The sequence below is a fragment of the Cyprinus carpio genome, chromosome A3 (assembly GCF_018340385.1).
Source record: "Cyprinus carpio isolate SPL01 chromosome A3, ASM1834038v1, whole genome shotgun sequence".
Classification (NCBI taxonomy): domain Eukaryota; kingdom Metazoa; phylum Chordata; class Actinopteri; order Cypriniformes; family Cyprinidae; genus Cyprinus; species Cyprinus carpio.
The window spans coordinates 6595688-6616824 of NC_056574.1; the positions used below are offsets into that span (position 1 = coordinate 6595688).

The 21137-nt window shown below is 34.9% G+C and overlaps 1 protein-coding gene across 7 annotated transcripts in view; it reads right to left on the reverse strand.

The window, feature by feature from the left end:
• LOC109059819 (RNA binding protein fox-1 homolog 3-like) overlaps nucleotides 1-21137 on the reverse strand; it is a 258292-nt gene that overhangs the window by 6087 nt on the left and 231068 nt on the right. For 5 of the 7 annotated variants that reach the window (XM_042734550.1, XM_042734537.1, XM_042734544.1 and 2 more), the window contains 7 exons: nucleotides 19711-19803; nucleotides 18841-18901; nucleotides 18688-18741; nucleotides 11118-11250; nucleotides 10785-10824; nucleotides 6594-6652; nucleotides 3251-3329 (listed from right to left, as the gene is read on the reverse strand). In XM_042734550.1, coding sequence (XP_042590484.1) covers nucleotides 3251-3329; nucleotides 6594-6652; nucleotides 10785-10824; nucleotides 11118-11250; nucleotides 18688-18741; nucleotides 18841-18901; nucleotides 19711-19803 — 519 coding nt within the window. The remainder of the gene's footprint in view (nucleotides 1-3250; nucleotides 3330-6593; nucleotides 6653-10784; nucleotides 10825-11117; nucleotides 11251-18687; nucleotides 18742-18840; nucleotides 18902-19710; nucleotides 19804-21137) is intronic. The other 2 variants (XM_042734573.1, XM_042734559.1) reach the window with 1 other exon arrangement.

Sequence of the window (21137 nt, forward strand, 5' to 3'; positions counted from 1 at the left end):
GGAGAAAAAACAGATTCTCTGATGCATCGCGATTCTCTCTTCAACAATTCTGAATATTTCAGAATATTTCTGAGCTTGTTTTTTTCTTTCCCGCAAATGGCATATGTGTGTGCTAGAGACGATTAAATCCGATCTTCACTTCCCGATTTATATTTAAATTTAAAGGAGTTCACGTCAACGAAATCAAAAGATAAGCGCCAAAGACTGCAATAGGAGAGCGTGCGGCATCAGCACTGGAAAAATAAGTTTGTCTTACTACTTTTAATGAAGATGATTGTGTGTTGACCGTCTGCATCGTACGTTGTTTAATTCGCGGCAGTTTGCGCATCGGTTTGCTGAAGAGATAGTCGGCTACTCGTCTGCGGTGATGCGAGTTGCGTTAGTGCAGCCATATCTGACTAGAATGTCATATAGCCTATAACACACTCTCACACGTTTATTATTTCAACATTTTGGGAGGAGTAAAATATCCATATGTGGTTTCAACAACCAGATGCATTTACACTGGTCCAATTTCGTCTGGAATGCGTCCCACACGACCTCCTGAAGTGGTTTGAGCGATCGGATTATATCAGTCTTTAATAGGTTTCAGAGGGCATTTACACCTGGTCTTTTCACGATCGGATAGCTATTCGATCAGACAAAATGCATTAAGTAAATTTTGCACAAATTAAATTTGATAAATTTGTATGAAAATATAGCCATGTGCAATAATATTGAAAACTGAGAATGTGACGCATCGTGATATTGAGTTAATAATGATCATAATTGAATTGAATCGTGAAACCAGTCAAGATTCACACCCCTATTTTTAAGATGGCAGTACTGACATAAAGAGATTCCAACTATAAACGAAAAGCATTTTTGGTTAAAATGTAAAGTTGTAAAATGTATTTGCACAGCAGAAGAATTAATTAGGAAAAAAAGTAGATCAAGAATCATTTTGGAATTGGATCGTGACTCCCAGAATCAGAATCAGATCGTGAAGTGCCTAAAGATTCCCACCCCTACCAAACAGCTGATAAAAACATCACAATAATCCACAAAAGTCCATCCCCTGTTTTCCTCTCACATCAAAATCCACCCACATATTCATTCAGAACTGTTTTGGCTTGTAGATGGTGCTTGATCTGTGCACATTTCTCACCTGATTCAGACAAGACGACCTTTTCAGTGAAAATGCAATATTATGAAGAGGACTATTTTAGCAACGGTTTGAATTTAAAAATGTCTTGATGGATTAATTTCTTACAAACATGCAGCTTTTTACTTCACAAGACATTAAGGGGTGGTCTAGAGTGGTGTGGAGTACTTGTGGATTATTGTGATGTTTTTATCAGCTGTTTGGACTCTCATTCTGACGGCACCCATTCACTGTAGAGGATCCATTGCTGAGCAAGTGATGTAATGCTACATTTCTACATTTCCATGAAGAAACAAACTCATCTACATCTTAGATGGCCTAAGGGTGACAAAATGTTCAGCAAATTTTGATTTTTGCATGAACTATTCCTTTAAAGGTGTATGTGTGTGTGTGTGTGTGTGTGTTCACTTATGATGATGAACTCTGAGAACTTATTTAGAAAACTTCTCAAAACTTAAGTTTAATAATGGTGAGATCAAGGGGTCATGCAGCGCATGAAGAGATTGCCATGCTTTTTTTGGTATTTCATTACAGAGTCACTTACTAGCAATTTCACTAGTGCTCAGTCTGCGTTCATTGTGCAGAAATGGCATCGGTCGCCTTTGAAAGCATTATAGACCTCAAACTACTATGCATAAAATTAATGCTGATGGTGTTCGAAAGCGTGTACAATTATTCTCTTTAAACTTTAGCATGCAGAAAGCTTGCAGGCGTTGGGTGCGAGTGATCGTCTTCGAACATGCCCAGCAATACCAGACCATACGTGTAATTTACTCCAGAAAGCGGAGACCTTCAAAGGATAATTCTCCTTAATTTAAGGGGAACCCACTCGCTGGTCTGGGAGGAAGCCTTCTGCAATTTCATGATGCTGAGGAAACCAGCAAAGAAAATGTAATGCAACCTCAGAGGAACTAATTATTAAAGGAATTTTTAAAGTGAAAGCTCTCCTATCTTGTGCGTTAATCAGTAATGATGAAAGAGCCAAAAACCAAAGTGCTCTTTCTCTGACAGATGAGGGATCATTTGATTGCTCTGTAAGTCATAGTTCTCAGGTTCTTCCACATCAGTATTAAAACACACACACACACAAATACTGTATATCTAAACAGACAAGTTGGGGTCTGTTCCAAAACCTAGTGAGCTACCTAACTAGACAATATAGAGGCACTTTAGAAGGAACTCAAACCCTTGTAAGTTTTTTTTTTTTTTTTTTTTTGCAATGCATCCTTTGTGTGCATTCCCAGAATGCACTGCAATAAAAATATCCATCCAAAATTTTTAAGAATATTTTCAAACGAACTGTATCAAGACAAAAGTTCAGCTGTGAAAAATTGTGCTCTATAGCAGTTTATAGCAGAACACAGTCTCTTTGTAAACAGTAGACAGGCAGCTCACTATGTTTTGGAACAGAGCCACTGATGGGGCTTCTCGGCTCTGTGATGGGGTCATTTTTCTCACTGTTGATGAACAAACAAGGAAGAAAATTTGCAGGGAAGCAGGAATTAAAGAAAAACGTACAAGCACAGTCTTAATTAAGTAAAAGAAGGGAGTCTCAAAGAAAGCGTCTTAATTAATGAAAGCTTTTAGCTAGCAGCTGCACCGGGGAACTGTTTACTACTGCTTCTTTTTTCTTTCTTATTTCATTTTAATGTGTTTTGCTGACATCCTTGTCGTTGAGAAATTGCATGCATTCTGGAGTGCCAAACAAGAGTCATTTTTTTGGAAACAAACCGTCCTCTGTCATCTCCTTTAGTCGAGTCTGTCCCACGGCACACTGCTGCATGCGTTGCATGCTCGTTAAATTAGGGGAAATAGAGAGCAAACCACGCAGTGGAGAAGAGACGAGCTCTCCTCACTCTGACGGCCCATTAGTGCCTTCATCTTTGATGTTAGCTGCAAACGCTAGCTAAAAACAGACATTAACCGACTGACTTCCTCTCGTCAGGGAGCGTGTCATGGTAAAAACAACTCACAGAAACACACCTGGCACATATGTGGTGGACAAAAAAGGTGGAAAACAGTTCTTTATGCAATTCTAACAAAGTGCATGATACATTTGCATGTTGTTTTTGACTCTTCTGGGTTTATAACAGTGGTTTATCTTACCATGGTCCCCACGCTGTAAGTAGCTGCCGGGCCGATGGTGTGGTGATATGGGTCAGTAGTTGCATAGACTCTCCCATAACTGGAGAAAAAGAGATACTTTAAGACATGTAAACACTCATGAAACCGCATTTGTAACTATCAAATATCCAATTAAAAATACAATGTATGCACAAAATTTTTTTTTTTTTTTTTTTTTTACCAAGTTTGGTATGAATTTTTGGACTTTTTGCACAAAGAAACTTCACCAAAATTTTTTGACTGAGCATGAATACTTAGTGTAATTACTAAAACAAAAATGCATTAAACAATAAAAAAATAATAATAATAATAATAAGTAATGCTAAATTATATAAAACAAAAACAAAAACAAAAAACAAACAAACAAAAAAACTGGAAAAAAATAAAGCCATTTCAAAATATTAATAAATATTATAATTTAAAAAACACTATATGCACCAAAACTATTCTCACCAAGCCCAGTATGATTTTTTGGAATATTAATTTGTATCAGAATTTTCATATGGACAACAAGCAGTGTCATTAAAAATGAAACTAAAAAATATAATAAAACAATTTTAAAAAGATTCAATTTATTGCTTTAATTCAATATTATTAATTACAAAATAATCAATTAAAAATAAATGCCTTTCTGATATCCCTATTTTATTTTTAACCCTAACCCAAGTAATGTAATAAAAATCCGAAAAAAAGTTACAAAAAGTAATAAATACTATATTTAAAAAGCATGGCATGCAACAAAATGGTGAAAAGTGTCTGTGGTGACATTTCTCCAAAATTGTATTATGTTGCATATGTTAATATGTTAGTTAGTCCAATATCGTGGAAGTTTGTAAATGAAATGTTCAGTGAGTGCTGCTAAAATGCTAATGCTCTATTGCGTTGAAAATAGTGTATCACCTACAAAAAACCCTACCATAAACCTAACCGATAGTGTTAACAAAAGTAAACATGAGATTAAAAATACATTTGCTGAAGCAACCATGACATTTTAGCTCACTATCACATGTCTTTATCATGATTCGCATCACAAGTGCAATGCTGTACCGGGTGCGCTACCAAGCAAGTTTACTACATCAGAAAAGCCATAAAAATGAAGCTGATTATGTGACGCAAACCTCAAAATGTGTTAGTTTACAAACCAGGTGCTATGATAAAAGTCTGTTGAGGTCATAACATAGTTTTGCGAATTAAAATAAGCATTTATCAATCAATAATCTGCTCCTGTAATCAAAATTTGTGAGAACCAGTGTTCATTTCAGCTGGAGACTGCAGTGAATTGTATGTGTAGGTAAGTTTTTGGAGTTTTGTCTTTTTCAGTGAGTCTGTGTTGGAATTTTTGTGGCTTTTTGCATACTGAAACTGCATCAAACTTTTCAGACTTGATGTGAACGGGTTCACAGGGAGTCAAATCTTTTTTATGCTTTTAGCATGTTTTAGTCTGCATAAGGGAACTTTCTTCAGGTAAACAACAAGAAAAGAGAAGATGACTGAAGAAAACAAATTAAGCATGAGAGCCAAAGAATGACTGAAAAGAGATAATGAGCGAGGGAAAAAAAGGTGAAGGAGGCAAACAAGGTGCTGTGGGTTTTGTGTCGCTGGTTTGGAACTAATTCTCCACAGGACAGACAACACGTGTAATTTCCTTTCATTTATATATTGCACATATTCCACTCTCTTATGCTTCTTCTCCACATACAGCTTGCAAATGAAGGTCTGCAGACAGCAGATAAGAAAACACAAGCCCTCGGCTGCGGGCAACAACTCCAGCAGACGAATGGAGGACGAGAGAGAAAAGGCCAGCTTTACCGTAAGAGATATATACGCTGTGTGTGTGTTTGAAACTGGACATTAAGTGTGCTGACTCAGTCTGGATTGGCAAGAAACCTGCTTTGAAAGCACAACACTGACTTCAGCACAGCGCAAAACATTTAATTAATCTGTATAATCAGTATTATTGTCTTGTTTTAAAGTGAAAATATCAAAACATCCTTTAAAACAAATTTGCTTGCAAAGCAAAATTGCATATTAAAATGTTGACTTGGTTTCGGTGACAGGTCTTGAATCAAGTTCCTCATTAGCAAATTGCAGCCACACTCACTCGCTATACAGACTCTGGCTGTATTTTATTTTCTCCTCATGTGAGATAAAGCTGAAATAAATTAGATGGAAAATGTAAATACAAATTGGAAAGTTGTTGTTGTAGAGATATAAATTTAAGCACTAAAATTACTTAAACTGAAATAAATGTGAATTAAAGCTAAGGAGAAACATTTAAAAAAGCAACAAAACAAAATGACAAACACATAGGAAAAGTACTAAAACTTAAATTAAAACAAAAACTTAAAATAAAAAGAAATTAAATATAAAATAAAATTAATATACAAAATGATATTAATAAACTAATAAAAACTCAAATTATTAATGCATACTATAACTATAAAAAAATACTGTTTTCAGTTTATTTTAAATAGTAAAAATATAGCTGCAAGCAGTGCTTATCGGGATTCAAACACTTTAAAGCATTTATGAAAAAAGACATTATGTATTTAGTAAGCCTGTAACCACCTAAATCGATGATTTAAAAAAGCATTTTTGGCAAATCCAGGTAATTTACCATAGAAATTTGATGATTGTTAATGTTTATGATTGTTACAGTGCCACCTATGGTCGGATTGGAGGAGTTTGCAAAAGTAGTTTTTTTTTAAATAATGTTGAATATTTAAAGAACAATTTGATTGACAGCAGTGTTCCTATAGGCAAATTTTTTCAGAATGAGGAGATCGATTGTACGATGTGAAGATCTAGTGTATGTGTGAACATGTGAACATTTTCTGGAATTTGAGGTAATTTACCATAGAAATATAGTGTTTTTGAAGCTTTTTTAACTGTTATAGTGCCACCTGAGGTCCGATCTCCATACAACTTTGCATGCTTGTTAAGAATCACCTGTAACATTTGCTCACCTAGTTTTGTGAAGTTTTGAGTTTTTAATTAAGGCCTTATAGGCTATTGATTATGATTATGATTATTAAATGATTATTTTTGGACTATTGTATGCTGTTCGGGTCGTCACCGCTGCGGAGTAACACATACCCGTGTGAATCGCCATAGACATAAACTTGGAGAAGTAGCTCCGGTAAGAATGTTCTTCCATGGGATGCATGCAGTTCTGTTTATTAACCAAATACAAATTGAAGCTTAATAGAAAAACTAACTAAAATTTTAAAGGGATCTCGTTTATCTCAAAAACTTGATGCATGTCAAAATGTATGTTTTGTTATTATCATGTCATGCAACACTGCATGTGTGTATGAACCTGTACCTGTCGCTGTATGCTGTAGCTGTTGAAGGCTGAGTATATCTGTATGCTGCATATCCACCCTGGAAACACAAAATGACAAAAAGATCAACACACAACAGACAAACAACAACAAAACTATCACTTATATCACACAAACAGACATACAGCAACTACCTGTTACACAAACCCAGTGAGCAGCACACGCAAATATTGTTGTACAAAACACTTCATCTTGTGCTTCATATCTTTTTGCTGTCAAATCTTTACTGATTTTTATAAAGTAAACTTTACAGGTACTTAGATATTGTTAGTAATACTTCCAGATGAACACGTACTGGACTGAAACAGCTTAAGTTTACATGATTACTTTTCGAGGAGTGTTTGTTTCCAGAAGTTTTACTTTCACTGTTCCTCAGTGGAGGAATGATCTTCACAAGCCTCCAAAACATCTCAAATCTCATCTTTAGAGGGACGTTTATTTGTTCAAACTCTCAGTCACCATTGTATTGCATTATATGTTTTGCTCATCAAACTAAGCATTTAAATATCATCTTTATAAGACATATTAATAACAGATATAGGGTGATAACTGATATTTATATCATTTCATGTAAATGATTTATATTACAAATCTTAATTACTTAATTTTTAGCCATATAAATATCAGCATCTGCACCAAATTGCATATCTTTGCTCAGTTTGGGCCTCTGAATAAAACTGAGCTGTTTTTTTTCTGTTAATCTGAATAAAACTGAGCTGTTTCGCAAACATAAAGCCATGTTTTTTTTTTTTTTTTTTTTTTTTTTTTTTTTTTTTTTTTTTTTTTTTTTTTTTTTTTTTTTTTTTTTTTTTTTTTTTTTTTTTTTTTTTTTTTTTTTTTTTTTTTTTTTTTTTTTTTTTTTTTTTTTTTTTTTGGGCCTCTTAATAAAACTGAGCTGTTTTTTTTTTTGTTATGTATGATACCCAACAAAAACCACATACGCACACTTTTTCTTTAACATTTTGTCTAAAGGATCAGTAAACTTTTTTTTTTTTTACAAACAAGACTTTTCTGATTATTTCACACATCAGACTTTACAGGGTTAATTCTGCAGCCTAGTATCTGTACAGCATCCTCAGAAGTGTGCATATGATGCCTTCAGATGCCGTCTTTATAGGTTTTGAAACACATCTGTCTTGGTTTTTCTCCAAAACAGAGCAGATTCTGTTGATTTGCCGCTTGTATCATAATCAGCAGAGACTCTGAGGTGGAGTCAAGCTCATTTGTCTGTAGGCAGATCGCTAATAACACACATTAATCAGAGCGTCAGAAGGAGAACAGCCGCTGTTTCACATTCTCCGGCCCGACAAACACACAGCGGCCATGAGCGAGCGCGCCGTGCCACTGGGGGGCGCTGCGACACACGGTAACACTGGTGATTTATATTTGGGATGCTGAGTGTGGAAGGCTTACACTGATAATGTGTGCCGCATTCAAATCGGGCACGGGAAGTTTACTGAGTGGAGAATTTGAGACAGTCAGCACAGAACGGCTTGTGCGTTACTGAAACGAGCACACGGAGACTCTCCAACGCTACGAGAAGGGATGGGTTTCCCATCACTCGGAAAACAATTTGAATAGGAAGAAGTTTGTGAGTAGAAATGAAATCAGGTTAGAGGTTGAGCGGGGGATTGCAAGGTCATGTGACCCCTCCCCTGGGGACAGGAAGTGAGGAGGAGCAGGCGTGGTGAACTTCCTGCGGGACTGCACTGATTGGAGCCCCCGCCTGTGAACACACGGGGTAATAAATCACACTGCCAGCACCTCCGGCCCAATACACAGAACATCCCTTTATCAGGACACTAAATATAACAGACCACACTGCTGAAGATGAGAGAATAAAGAGAGGAGAAAACATGGGGGAAGAATGAGAAGCGAGGAGAGGAAGAGAAGAGAAAAGGAGGAAAGAAAAAGAAAGAGACAAAAGATGGAAAATAAAAGAAAAAAGTTAAAGAATAGAAGAGAGAATAGAAGTGAAATCGGAAGAAAAACAAAACAGAAAAGAAAAAGTGAAAAGATAAAAAAGAAAAGCAAAGAAGAAAAATTCAAAGAAAGGAGGAGAGAACATGAGAAAAGAAAAAAGAACAAAGAGAAAGAACAAAAAAGCAAAGAAGAAAAACTGAAAGAAAAAAGGAGAGAAGATAAGAAAAGAAAATGAAAATAGAAAAAAATATGACAAAAGGAAAGGAAAAAAGGAGAGAAGAAAGAAAAAAGAAAAGAGGAAAATCAGAAAAGAAAAGAGAAAATAAAAGATTAGAAAAAAATCGGAAAAGTAACAAAAAAGAAAAAAAGTGAAAAAAGATAAGTGAAAGGAAAAAGAAAAGAAAAAGGAGTAATTAAAATGAAAGAGAAAAGCAATGTAACCACTTATTAGCCACTAGCGTCCAAAATTTCTGTATATTTCACACACTCTCTTTTGAAAAAAATCAGTTCACAAAATAAAATGAAGAATAGAATGAATAAAATTAAAACATTCTTTTTTTTTTCTTTTTTTTTTTTTTTGAAGCGATCAGATAAGCTGAGAGCAGAGAATGAGAGTGAAAGAGAGGTGTGCGCATGTGTGTGTTCTCCTGCGGGTCAGTGTGTCACTATCAGGGTGACACAGATGTGAGACATCTTACAGGTGGGTTTGTGTGTGTGTGTGTGTGTGTGTGTGTGTGTGTGTGTGTGTGTGTCTGTGAAGAGCAGTGCTGGTGGGAAGATGAATCCATTTATCTGAAGCCACTTCACCTTAACAGTGACTCACTGGGAACCAAATACAAAACACTTACTACTGAGGGTCCACAGCCTCCAGTGAACAAAACACTCCAACACACACACACACACACACACACACACACATTTCCATTTTTTGTGGGTACAAACTGTATTTTCTATCCCCTTACCCTAAACCTGCCCTTCACAGAAAACTTTCTGCAAAAACCTTCATTCTGTATGATTTATAAGCTTGTTTCCTCATGGGGACCAAAAAATGTCTCCACAAGGTCAAAATTTGCAGGCATTACTATACTTGTGGGGACATTTGGTGTAGGGAATACCAAGCACACACACACACACACACACACACACACATCCCTTCTTCAATGTGTGCTCATCCTTTTCACTTGTTTTATTATCAAGTTAAAGCTTAATTTTTTTACCTGTTTATTGGCCACGAAGGGTATATTTTTCCTTTATTTTTGCCCATTTTATTGCCACCAAATGTAACTTTTTCAAAGTTGTTTCTTCTTTTTACCAATTTTATTGGCAAGCAAAGGTAATTTATTTGATTTTTTTTTTCTTATTATTTTTACCCATTTTATTAGCCACCAAAAGTATTTTGTTCACCTTCTTTTTTTTTTTTTTTTTCAGCCATTTTTTGCCCACAAATGTATATCACCACTTTCTCCCTTGTTCTACCTATTTTACTGAATACCAAAAGTGTACTCCAACCCCCACCCCCGTTTTATTTTTTTATTTTTTTGCTAAATTTACCTATTTAATTGGCAACTAAATGTATATTGTTCAGCATTAGGCACCAAAATTTGGCCAGCAAATGCATTTTTCACTTGTTTTTCTTATTTTTACTGGCCACCAAATGAATTATTTTCCCACTTTTTTCCTCATGTTTACCCATTTCAATGGCAACCAGAATATTTTTTTTCTCTCTGTCTTTTTCATTCTGTTCACCTCCTTACCTCTTTCTTCACAAACACTGACAGCAGAATAAATGAACACTAACCTGGAGTGCATTTCATTCCATGTGAATGCTCTCCTCAGTATTTTACCAACATACTGCTGTTTAAACAAGTCAAGTTTTCAATTTCCATTCCTTTTTAAAATGTCAAGCCTGTAGCATTGCACTAGCAACACCAAGGTCATGGGTTCGATTCCCAGTGAATGCATGAATTGATAAAATGTATACCTTGAATGCAATGCAATTCGCTTTGGTTAAATGCATCTGCCACACGCATGAGTGTTTTGAAAGCATGATTTTGTGAGTGCGTACTAAAGTTCGAGGACATGGAGAGCGTTTGCTCCTTTGGCAAACTCTGAGTTTGTGGTGACTGAAGGGAATCTAGAATTGGGTTGTCAGGTTTCTTGGCACAAGTGAGGCATCGCTTAATCGACGCCAGAGATCCTGGACTGGAATTACACCCCGCTCTCATCCCACAAGAAACAAAGTTACTCACGTAGATCTCCGCGCCGTAGAATCCGTCCTGATACACCACCCTGTGAGACAGAGGAGAGACGATGAGAGCGTTTGATTATCACAGATATGAGCATGAAACCTGCTGCATCAGGATGGGTGCAGAATAAAGTCATGTGACTGAGAAATAAATGATTTTGGTGCAAAAAAAACGCTGCACTGAAGCAGGACAACATCACATCCAAATACAAGCTGTCAATTGATTCTAATTTAATTGAATTAATTATGTAACAGTTCATTTAATTACTATAGCACGGATCTATTTCTGCTCATAAAGCCTGAGCTGCAGATGACTGTGTTAACGGGTGAGACTCACGCGCCGTACGCTGGGATGGGTGGAGGAGGAGCAGCCGTACGGAAGGTGTTATAAACAGCACGACCTCTGCCTCGTAAATGAGCACCTCTGTACGCTACCGTGGCTCCTGCCGTGGGATACGGGAAACCCGTCACTGCAAACACACACACTGAACATCAGTAACTCCTGCTGGATGGTGTTTATAAGGTGCTGTAGGTGAAGTAAACGTGTCTCTATGACACCATGGAATGTATAAAGACAATCTGAGTGCTGTTTGCATGTGCAAAACTTCTTGTCATGTTGCTAAGGTGTTGCTAGGGTATTCTGTTCGGTTGCCAGGTGTTTTTTCCTGTCTTGTGCCCTCAGGTCTGTACGATTTGGTCTCTAGATATTGCTTGTGTCCCCATTTTTTATTTTTGTTATTTTTTGGCTTGTGTTTACCCATATTATTTGCCATCTAAAATTCTCATTCTTACCCACTTTATTGTCCAGCAAAATGCATTTTTTTTGTCCAATTTTATTGGCCATCCAAAGAATATTTTCTTTTCACATTTTTACCCATTTTATTCGCCAAAAAAGTAATTTTCCATTTTTGACCTTATTTTTCACCATTTAATTGGCCACCTAAAGGATTTTTAAACATTTTTACTTAATTTTGTCTCTTTTTAAATGGCTAGTAAATGTACTTTGATTACCATTTTTATTTTTACCCATTGTATTGGGCACTGAAATTATTTTTTCTGCTGTTTTTCCTAATTTTTACCCGTTTTATTTCTCATGAAATGTTTTTTTTATTATTATTATTATTATTATTATTAGTCTTAGTATTATTTTCTTTTATAGTTTTATCTGCTTAAAGGATTAGTTCACTTCCAGAATAAAAATTTCCAGATAACTTACTCACCCCCATGCCATCCAAGATGTTCATGTCTTTCTTTCTTCAGACGAAAAGAAATTATGGTTTTTGAGGAAAACATTCCAGGATTTTTCTCCATATAATGGACTTTAATGGGGACCAATTCGTTTAAAGTCCAAATTGCAGTTTTACGACAACTTCAAAGAGCTCTACACGATCCCAATCGAGGAATAAGGCTCTTATAAGTGCAAGATTTTTTTTTTTTTTTTTTTTTTAGAAAATAGCCGCTTGTTTTGCTAGATAAGAGCCTTATTCCTTGGCTGGGATCGTGTAGAGCTCTTTGAAGCTGCACTGAAACTGCAATTTGGACCTTCAGCCCGTAGGTCCCCATTGAAGTCCATTATATGGAGAAAAATCCTGGAATGTTATCGTTAAAAATCTTCATTTCTTTGTGACTGAAGACAGAAAGATATGAACATCTTGGATGACATGAGGGTGAGTAAATTACCAGGACATTTTTATTTTGGAAGTGAACTACAGTAATCCTTTAACTAACCATGGCTCTGTTAGTTTGCTGCACCATTGGTAAGTTTACTAGATGACATCAAGATGGTTTCATTCTTCATAAATCTGTCTGAGTTTATCGAGGTTTATCAATGAATCACACAACAAAAGGAGAAAACATATCATACTTTTTTTTTTTTTTAATAATCTATAACAAATAATTATTATATAATTTTATGTAATATTTTCTAAACCAAGGTAAGAATCAGTTGGACTCTGTATGCTGCTGCTGTACAGGCATCGATGTTGTTTGATATATGTAAATGAAGCTGATAATGAGCAGGTGATAGGCTACACTGCCTCAGTAAAAACACATTCATCAAACCAGCCAACATGCTGTGGCACAAAACACCAGGAAAAAATAAATAAACAAATAAAAATAAAAACCCTCACAGAGGCAGAAACCGAGATAAAGAAGTATAAATGCATGCAGTCGGTGAGGACACAGTCAGTTTGGTTCTGGAGGACTCGTTTGATGGGGTTTAATGCTTGCTGTTGTGAGGAGCTGGAGTGAGTAATCCACACGCGGGGGAATAGACACGATTAATCAAATCAACGGCAAGGGCTTCATTATCTCCTTAACACGCCGAGAAACAATGAGAGAGCTCATTAAGACACTTCAGACCAGATCAGACCGGACTTACAGGGACTATATGAGAGCTTAAAGAAAGAGATCTGTCATCATTTACTCATGCTTTTTATTTGCTTTTAGATGCTTAAAAGTGTGTTTTCGTTACTTTTAAAAATGATATACTATTAAATGTTAATATTATTAATTTTAGTAATATTTATAATAACCAAACTATTCATATAATAGAAATATAATAATTATTTTATTTATATAATCATAGCTATAACTACAATTTATTATAATAAATTTAAACTATTATTATTATAATACATTTACTTTTATATAATTATATGTTTTTATATATTTAAATGACTAATTTCATATATTTAAAATAATTATACAGTGGATATAATACACTACTATATACATTGCACAATTATTGTTTTATTTATATAATTACATATCTGATTTATACCTTTAAACATTCATATGTATAAAAGTATTATTAACTATATATTATGTAATTTTTATACAATTTTTTTTTATATTTTATATATTTGATTACTAATATAATGTATTTAAAATAATTTACAACTGATATACTGTATAAAGTGTATAATTATTGTTTTATTTATATAATTAGATATCTATAATTACAATTTATGTGTATAGTGTTTATGTAATTCTATTTTTTTATTCAATTTTTTTAATAATTGATATATTTAAATGACTAATATATTTAAAATAACACAATATACTTAATTTACACAATTTACTACTATATACATTATATAATTGTTACTTATTTATATAATTACATATCTTTATAATTTATGTTACTTAGTCATATAAATAAATAAAATAACACGTTATTGTTTTGACAAAATCTCTAGCATCATTTGTTTGCAGATACCACTTGGTTTGAAATTTGTTGTATCCAATGCAATGAAATTCACACATTTTAAGTGTGACTTAAGTGTCAAAAGGTGGCTAAATAGTTAATAAATAGTAAATAAATAAATTAATATAAGTGTATGTAAAAATCCTTTAATACGAGTCATGTTGGGTGTCATCACTAGGAGTTCTTCATTCGTCAAAGTCATCTGAAGAGATCTGCAGCATCTACGTTTCGGTCAGCCGAGCCAAACACAGTGAGCAACTGATCCAGAGCGGATACTCTCTGAGCTCATTACCTCACACTCATCACTAGAGGCTCATGGGAAGGTTTGGGTTGCAAATAACAAAGAAGAATGAAGAATCTGGCGCCACGAAGACTTCCATCAGCGCACATACACCTTACAATACTTTCAAACACACACACAAAGCTCAATAAAACACACCTGCATGTGACCTCACAACACACACACATGAAGACACTGCTCAGACGGATGAACAAACTAATGAGTGTGAATAAATGACCACACTTTCCCTTTGGGTGATTGTCTGATTCCTAAGTGAGAGGAGAAACACTTTCCTGAGCATGTTAGCAGCTACTGGCTGACGTCTGTGATGCTGAGCGCAGGCCGACAGCCAACTGCTGAACACATGCTGACGTTTAGTCCTGATAAAGTGCATCTCAGCAGCAGACAAGGGAACACACACCCCTGAGAGGAGCTGCGGGATTTTAAGGGTTGAGTGTGATGGCAGAGATCTGAGACGGACTGTGAACTTCCTCCAGATGAAACATACTTGGTATAACAGACGGCAGTGAAGGCAGAGAAACCCCCCGTGTGCATGTGTGTGTGTGTGTGTCACTGCTCGATTACACCGTCAGCATCGTTCACTCCAGAGCTCTCGATCTGTTAGCCCACTGAAAGCTAATCTGAGACACTCGCAAAATCCATCCATAGGACAGAGACTCTGATAAGTGTGATTGGACACTTCTCTCCTCACACAAACACACACACACACACACACACACACACACACACACACACACACACACACACACACACACACACACACACACACACACACACACACACACACACACACACACACACACACAGCACTGCACATCACTTTATACTGTCTACACTAACAAAAATAACACTTAAAGTATAACAGTCTTACCACAGTATTCTCTGATGTAGCCTAAAGGACCATATATTTACATTACATTTATCTATCTGTATATAACATTATATTTACAATAAAATCATGAAAGCATGATTGTAAATATTTCAGTGCACTTTTTATTTGTATGTGTTATGTGTACGTATTAGTTTCACAACTTTTAAGAACAACTTTAGTTGTAAAAACAAGTAACAAAGTTTGATTCATTACTGTGAATCAGTTCAGTGTTGATTCATGCAAACTGACTCAAAACTCTTATTCACTGGCATCATCACTTAACTGTTCAACAAGATGTAAATATTTAATATAAATTCAATTAATCTATAATTTAAAAAATCATTATTATCTTAATATATATATATATATATATATATTAAATATAAATTGTATTTATATTTAATGTATTAAATATTATTTAATATAATATTATATTACATTTATTTTAATATATTTCAGAATAAAAGTAAAAAATTAAAATAATACAAAAAAGATAAATATCAGTCAATGAATTCCTCTATATACACATAAAAATATTATATAAATATAATATAACCATCCATCTGATGTTACCTGGATCTGTAGGTAACCCTGTATGTTCTGGTGAATTAGCTGTGTGTGTGTGTTAGCGTATGGCTCTGCTGAGCTCTAATGTCATTTAATTTTCCTTATGAAAGACTTTTACAGTCATCGAGACTGGAGGGCAAATCAGGATGAACTCAAAACAGAGTGCGTGAAACGAACTAAAGCCAATTACTCTGCACAGAATTCTTCATTTGTGCCACTGAAGAGTTTTAAAAGAAATGTGATCCGTGACTGCTAATCAAATGGAGCCCAGAGCTAACTAGCAGCGCTAATGATACGACCACCATCTGACTGCCATAAATTACAGCAGCGGTTACGCTGTGTTCAATAGCCTGTGCGTTTATTAGGAATGGAAACCAACGTGGCTTCTAGTTTCGCTAATATCACGCTAGCATGAGTCGTTTTATTGGTGCTGCTGGATTGGCGGTTGAGGAGTGCTAACACAGCGCTCTTGGCTTCTTGTCCATAAAGTGGGAAATCACTGACATCAGCACTGTGCCTCTGAGCAAGACATTTACCCCCGGATCGGCCTGGACGGGACAGAGCCCCTAATACATCTGCAGTGAGCACGTCTGAGTTAACAGCAGCAGATACATGACGAACATCACTAATACTACTGATCAGACATCTGCACTAGTGACTGTGTGTGTCGCCCTGTGGCATTTGAATGATGTCTATCTATTACCCTAGCAACACCCTAGCAACCAGGCAGAACACTTTAACAACTGAAAAGCAATGTCATAAAAACCATTTATTTATTTATCTAACATCCCTCCATCCATTCATCTATCTATCTATCTATCATGCTTGCAACTAGTCAGAATACCCTAGCCACCAGACAGAGCAATTTAGCAACTGCATAGCAATGCCATGACAACCATTTATCTATTTATCATCCATCCATCCATCCATCCATTAACCTAGCAACCAGTCAGAGCACCCTAGCAACTGCATAGCAATGCCATGACAACCAGTTATCTATTTATCTATCATCCATCCATCCATCCATCCATCCATCCATCCATCCATCCATCCATCCATCCATCCATCTATCTATCTATCTATCTATCTATCTATCTATCTATCTATCTATCTATCTATCTATCTATCTATCTATCTATCTATCTATCTATCTATCTATCTATCTATCTATCTATCTATCTATCTATCTATCTATCTATCATCTCACCCTAGCAACCAGTCAGAAAACTTTAGCAACCATCCATCTATCTGTCCATCCACCCACCCATCACCCTAGACAACACAAACACAGTATATTAACATTCAGGCCTCTGTTTGCACATCTCACTGAAAGATGATGCAGGAAAGCTTCTTTCTCACCTGTACATTGTTAATTCTCCCTGACTTCCTTCCCCTCACCCATCCTTCCCTTCACTCAGCTCACTATATAAATATAATGTTCTACATGAATGTAAGTGATATTCACAGTCATGTTTCAAATGGCTCAGTGCGGCTGGTACAATGGTCTCAATCTTACAAGGAGGAGACTAAAAGTTAATAACGACCCTAAAAGTTTAGAGATATTTTGCCCGCTGTAGAGGGGTGTGCCCTTTCCAAGTATTGTTCATGCAAATCACCATCAGCCCCCAAAAGCTGTAAACTCTCCATGTCTAGGACCTGATCAATGCAAATTCCAATTGTTAGTTCCTGTCTCTATTTGGAGGATGTTTGTCTTGGTCTGAGTACTTAAGGAAATGATGCAAGAAGATCAGGGCACTTCTGATGAGCCCGTAGTGTGGAGGGTGTCCATACACTCTATACTACGTTTTTTTCAGGTACGCATATTTTACTCTTAGATTTATTTTTGAGTATTTGATGTCTTGTATCGATTTGATATCTCTGAATTGACTATGCAATTGGTATAATACAGTACATATTTACCTGACTGATTATAAATTGTTACATTTGACTTTATTCTGACTTACTCTGAGATTATTGCCTCTAGTAGATTACATTAAGTCCATAACCCTGCAAATCTACGCTCAGGTTAGTAACAGACTAAAATGATGTTTTAGAGCTCCACCTAACACATTGGCATTAGTCTTAAACTGTAGAGGCTAACAACGGGTTTTCCATTTAGAGCTGATCTGAATAGAGTGAGCTTCAGCCCCTGATTATAGTAATATTATTGTAACTAAGTGTACATGGGAAACTATGGCATGGTTATAATACCACTAAAGGAAGTTAAGTTAGTCAGCTTGGTCCTATGGTAATGGTCATGACCTCTGGTTAGATATAGTCTTACCTTAATTAAGTGTGATCAGATTTATGGGGACTAAATAATATGTTCTAGAATGAGCAAAGTAGGTACACAGCTTCTAGAATATTAGTCAGTCGCCTCCGTCTAATGACCGAGACTGATGAGTTTATGAGATCTGTATACCTGGCCGGTGCGAGACATGAAGTGCTAAAGGAATCCAAATGAATGAATACAATAAGAAAAAGAGTTAAATGGATAGATAGATTATCCTATGAATGATCAATACTCATTGGCATTCTAACCTAAATTAAAGGTCATAATAACATAGAGTCAGTTTAGAATTTAACTGAAGTTAAATTACTTTGTGCACCGAAAAAAACTGAACACACAGGAGATCTTCAGCCACCATTGGATACCTTCGTTGGGCCAATTATGTGCGCCTTACAGCAATCATAGTCCTATTGTGGTAGTAAGCTTTGCATGAACAAAAGGTTTCCGCATCTTTTGAAACGAAACAGCAAAAAACACTTGACAAATCTTTATGATAATTACACTACAAATAGCAGTTCATTAACATATGAGTGATGTGGGGAAATGATTCATTTTGAATGTGTGTTTTTAATGTAAAGGAGGAAAACCCCTGTGCAGGAAATCTCTTTCTGTGATTTCTGTGCAAACAGATGTGCAAGACAATAGAATACAGTGATGCTCTGATCCTCACCTGCGTAGAGCTCAGGTCCGTAAACGGCTCCTACCACCGGATTGAGTTTCCAGCCTGCACACACACAGGAAAGAGATGTGCTTTACCAGATCCAGCATCTGTCAGCGAGAGTCAGACACGTTAAACAGCTGTAATGCTGAGAGGAGCTCTTACTGTTTGTGTACGGGTTTACTACTTTCTTATTCGTCATCACTCTCGCCGTGGCATTGTTCACCTGAGAGAGAGAGAGATGTGAGCGCGCCGCACGAACATACATCAAAAACACATGAATATGAAGACTGCGCTCATGCAAACATGCATGCATGCGAGTAATATCCCTCTGCTCTTCCTGTAATCACCCATAATGCATCTCTTCTGGCTGTTCTGAGCCATGCAAACTACACTTTACAGAACGTGTTACTATATTTGGATATTTTGCTTCATTTTTGCAGTTTTTGTTATTTAACAGATGCTTTGAATTGATGACATACACAAGGAAAAAAAAAAAAAAAATCTCCCATTAATAATAAAAGTAAACAACACAAGATGTATGATCTGAAATACAGTTTGTTTTAAACTGGTTGTACATTATCCAGTGGACAATGGTGGAGGATGATGAATATAATAAGAATAAAATATATTTTATAGATTCAGCTCACAAAAAAAATGTGTCCAGGTCATACTTATTAAATATAAATTATTATTATTATTATTATTATTATTATTATTATTATTATTATTATACAATATGTTTTATTATTGTATTTTTATATTTTACATATTTTTTATTATTATTATTATTTTTTTATATATTTAATAAATATGACCTGGACACATTTTTTTTTTTTTTTTTTTTTTGTGAGATTCACCATTTGTCACAGAAGTTGTCAATAGATCATAAGTCATATCTAACCCAGTCATATTGCTTTCAGACCTCACAAACACACACACAGTCTCGGACAGGTATTGGGCAGATGCTCGGGAATCTCAGGATGAAGACAGGAGGCAGGAAAGGAGGACGGAGAGAAAGGAAAAGGAAAGCACCTCGATTTTACGTCCTTCTACGATTGTACCGTTTAGTTTCTCCCGCGCACGATCTGCGTCTGTGCTCGTTTCAAAAGTTACGAAGCCAAAGCCCTGCGGACGCATGGATTGAAGCAGGAGGAGAGAGAGAGAAACAGGTTTGGAGAGAGTCAGGAGCCCACAAGAGGAGGAACATGATCAGGAGGGTTACAGAGACACGCTACAGTAAAACACCAGCAGAGAAACCTGCTGTGTGTGAAGAGCTGCAATCAGATAATGTTAGAAACCTCTTCCACACTGTCACGTGTGTGAAATGTTGCTTTACTCAGAGTTAAAAAAGTGACCAAAGAAGCTTTAAAACAAAATTGCATATCAACATATTGCAAAACTTAATCTTATTTTCAATCTAATTTTCATATATATATATATATATATATATATATAAATATATATATATATATATATATATATATATAAAATAAATTTCACTTAAGCACAATTTTAAAAACACACAAAAGGTACATAAAGTATATATTTTATATAAGTATATATTATTTATTTATACATTATTTATTTAATATTAATTTAGAACATTCTTTTTAGTTAACAACTTTTTTATATTACGTTTTATTTTGTATTACATTTCTTATATTTAAATTACTATAATTTATTATTGAATATATAATTTGTTTAAAATGTTATTTGATTAATTTTAATACTTAAAAAACCATACATAAGTGTTTGTGTGTGAGTGTTATATATATATATATATATATATATATATATATATATATATATATATATATATATATATATATATATAACAAAAAGTACATAAAGTATATATTATTTAATACATTATTGAATATTAATTTAGGACATTATTTTTGGATAACAACTGTTTTTTTATTATATTTTATTTTGTATTACATTTATTATATTTAAATTACTATAATTTATTATTGAATATATAATTTATTTAAAATAAGTTATTTGATTATTTTTTATACTTAAAACCATACATAAGTGTTTGTGTGTGTGTGTATATATACATATTTATATATACATTATTCAATTAATATTAATTTAATATATATTATATATTAAAATAAATGATCCATATATCATATATTCTAATACATTTATTATATTGTCTATTACTATTACACTATTACTACTATTTATTATTATTATAATTATACAACATATCAGTCATATAGCTTGTTTATAATTTATTATTTGGTTTAATAACAAATTTCTAATGAGACACATTTATCATACTGTCTGTCTAGATGGTCTGTGGTGACAATAGGAGTGGAGAGGGGGCGGGGCTTCTGATGATGGACTGATGCTGTTTGGCTAATACAGGATGAGCTACTAGCAGCTCGAGGGGTGGCTTTATCCCAGACGCTCTCACACGCAGAAACGTCATGTAATATATCAGTCAG